This window comes from Mandrillus leucophaeus, unplaced genomic scaffold (assembly GCF_000951045.1).
Source record: "Mandrillus leucophaeus isolate KB7577 unplaced genomic scaffold, Mleu.le_1.0 Scaffold454, whole genome shotgun sequence".
Taxonomy (NCBI): domain Eukaryota; kingdom Metazoa; phylum Chordata; class Mammalia; order Primates; family Cercopithecidae; genus Mandrillus; species Mandrillus leucophaeus.
Genome location: NW_012104854.1, coordinates 451,753 through 453,264, shown reverse-complemented (window position 1 = coordinate 453,264; position 1,512 = coordinate 451,753). Strand labels below are relative to the sequence as shown.

Here is a 1,512-nt window from a genome sequence, read left to right as displayed (position 1 = left end):
CGCGGAGGCGCTCCGGGTCCCTGAAGAGGCCAGCACGAACCGGAGGGCTACAGACAGCGGCCCAGAGGACGAGCCGGGCAGCCCCAGGGCCCTGAGGGCCCGACTTGAGAAGCTGGAGGCCATGTACCGCCGGGCCCTGCTGCAGTTGCACCTCGAGCAGCGGGGACCACGTACGAGCGGGGACAAGGAGGAGCAGCCTCTACAGGAACCTGCCTCCGGGTTCCGCTCCCAGGACTCGGAGCCCTCCGGGTCCTGGCTGTAGCCGAGGCCGCAGCCAGAGAGAGGCGGGGCCTCGAGCGGGCCCCTCCTCCTCTGTTCCCGGCGCCCCCCACCTCGCGCACGCCCTGGCCCGCGCCCGGCCCGCGGATACCTTGGACGACGGTGCCCTCCCGCCCCCGCCAGCGGACACTTACAGGTGGCGCTTGGCCATCCGCTTGGCGGAGGTCGAGTGGGTGCAAGGGCTCTCGGGACCTCCCACATGTACAGTTCCCCTACCTCTTGCCCTGGCTAGTTTCCCTGGAGAGAGGCCTAGCCAACAAGGAAGGGACGGATTTTAAAACAGCAAGAACTGGGTGCCAAGAAACATTTCATATTCCCTGAACTTTTCTAGATGTTGTGAGAACCTGCTGTACTTTTTTCCCCTGTATTTTGGTTCTGAGGGATGAGTAATGCGTTTTTAATTGGTTGAGTTTGTACGTTCTTCAATCCCCTAAAGCCTTCAGCTATTCTCTCTTATGAGGCCAACATTTTAAGTACAGTGTTTGCTTTTATAAGTCGGTGTTACTTGGATGTCCTATAAAATACCCAATTTTTATAAAGATGATATTTATAACCTGGGAACTCATGCCTGCCTTGGCTGCAGTCCCTGTACATCTAATATATACTGATTTGTTTGCCCCCAGAGAATTTTTAAAGTATCTGCCTATATCGTGATCTTTTGAAATGGTCAATAAATCTGGTGCATTAAAAATCATCTGAAAGGTTCCAACGAGCATTATTTGAAGTGTGTTAAATTTTTATATTTTTTTTAAAAGATACCTTTGTGAATATACTAATTTAAATGTAGTTTTAGTTGTCCTTTGTAAACTATCATGTTCTTTTAGATTTATGTAACAGTTATCTTTTAAAATAATCTAAAGATTAGATAGTCTAAAAGTTATTTTAATCTTTAATATTCGATTAGCTTAATTAGTACGTAATTTACCTTATTTTGACTAAGGACTTCTAATAAATTATAAATTACTTGTATATCAAAAGCTCCTCCAACAAAGTGATGGAAGTCTCAGTTGTTATTTCAATGGCACAAAAAAGTGAGTAGTTTAGGGATAAATGTCCTAAAATTACTTTTATTGCGCTTCATTAGTAACACTTTTGCCAACTAAGTAATGAAGAGGATACCATTGTACCTGATAAAAAATCATGGGTCTAAGAGTGTTTCAATGATGGAAAACATTTCATGGGAAAAAAAACATGAAGAGAATTGTCAGGGGAATAAAATATACTAGTTATGGC

General features: G+C 45.6%; 1 protein-coding gene across 1 annotated transcript in view; it reads left to right on the top strand.

The window, feature by feature from the left end:
* Positions 1-971, top strand: part of TUSC1 (tumor suppressor candidate 1) — a 1,854-nt gene extending 883 nt beyond the window's left edge. Inside the window, exon 2 of the mRNA XM_011994381.1 lies at positions 8-971. Coding sequence (XP_011849771.1) covers positions 8-262 — 255 coding nt within the window. The 3' untranslated portion in view covers positions 263-971. The remainder of the gene's footprint in view (positions 1-7) is intronic.
* Positions 972-1,512: the final 541 nt, after the last annotated feature.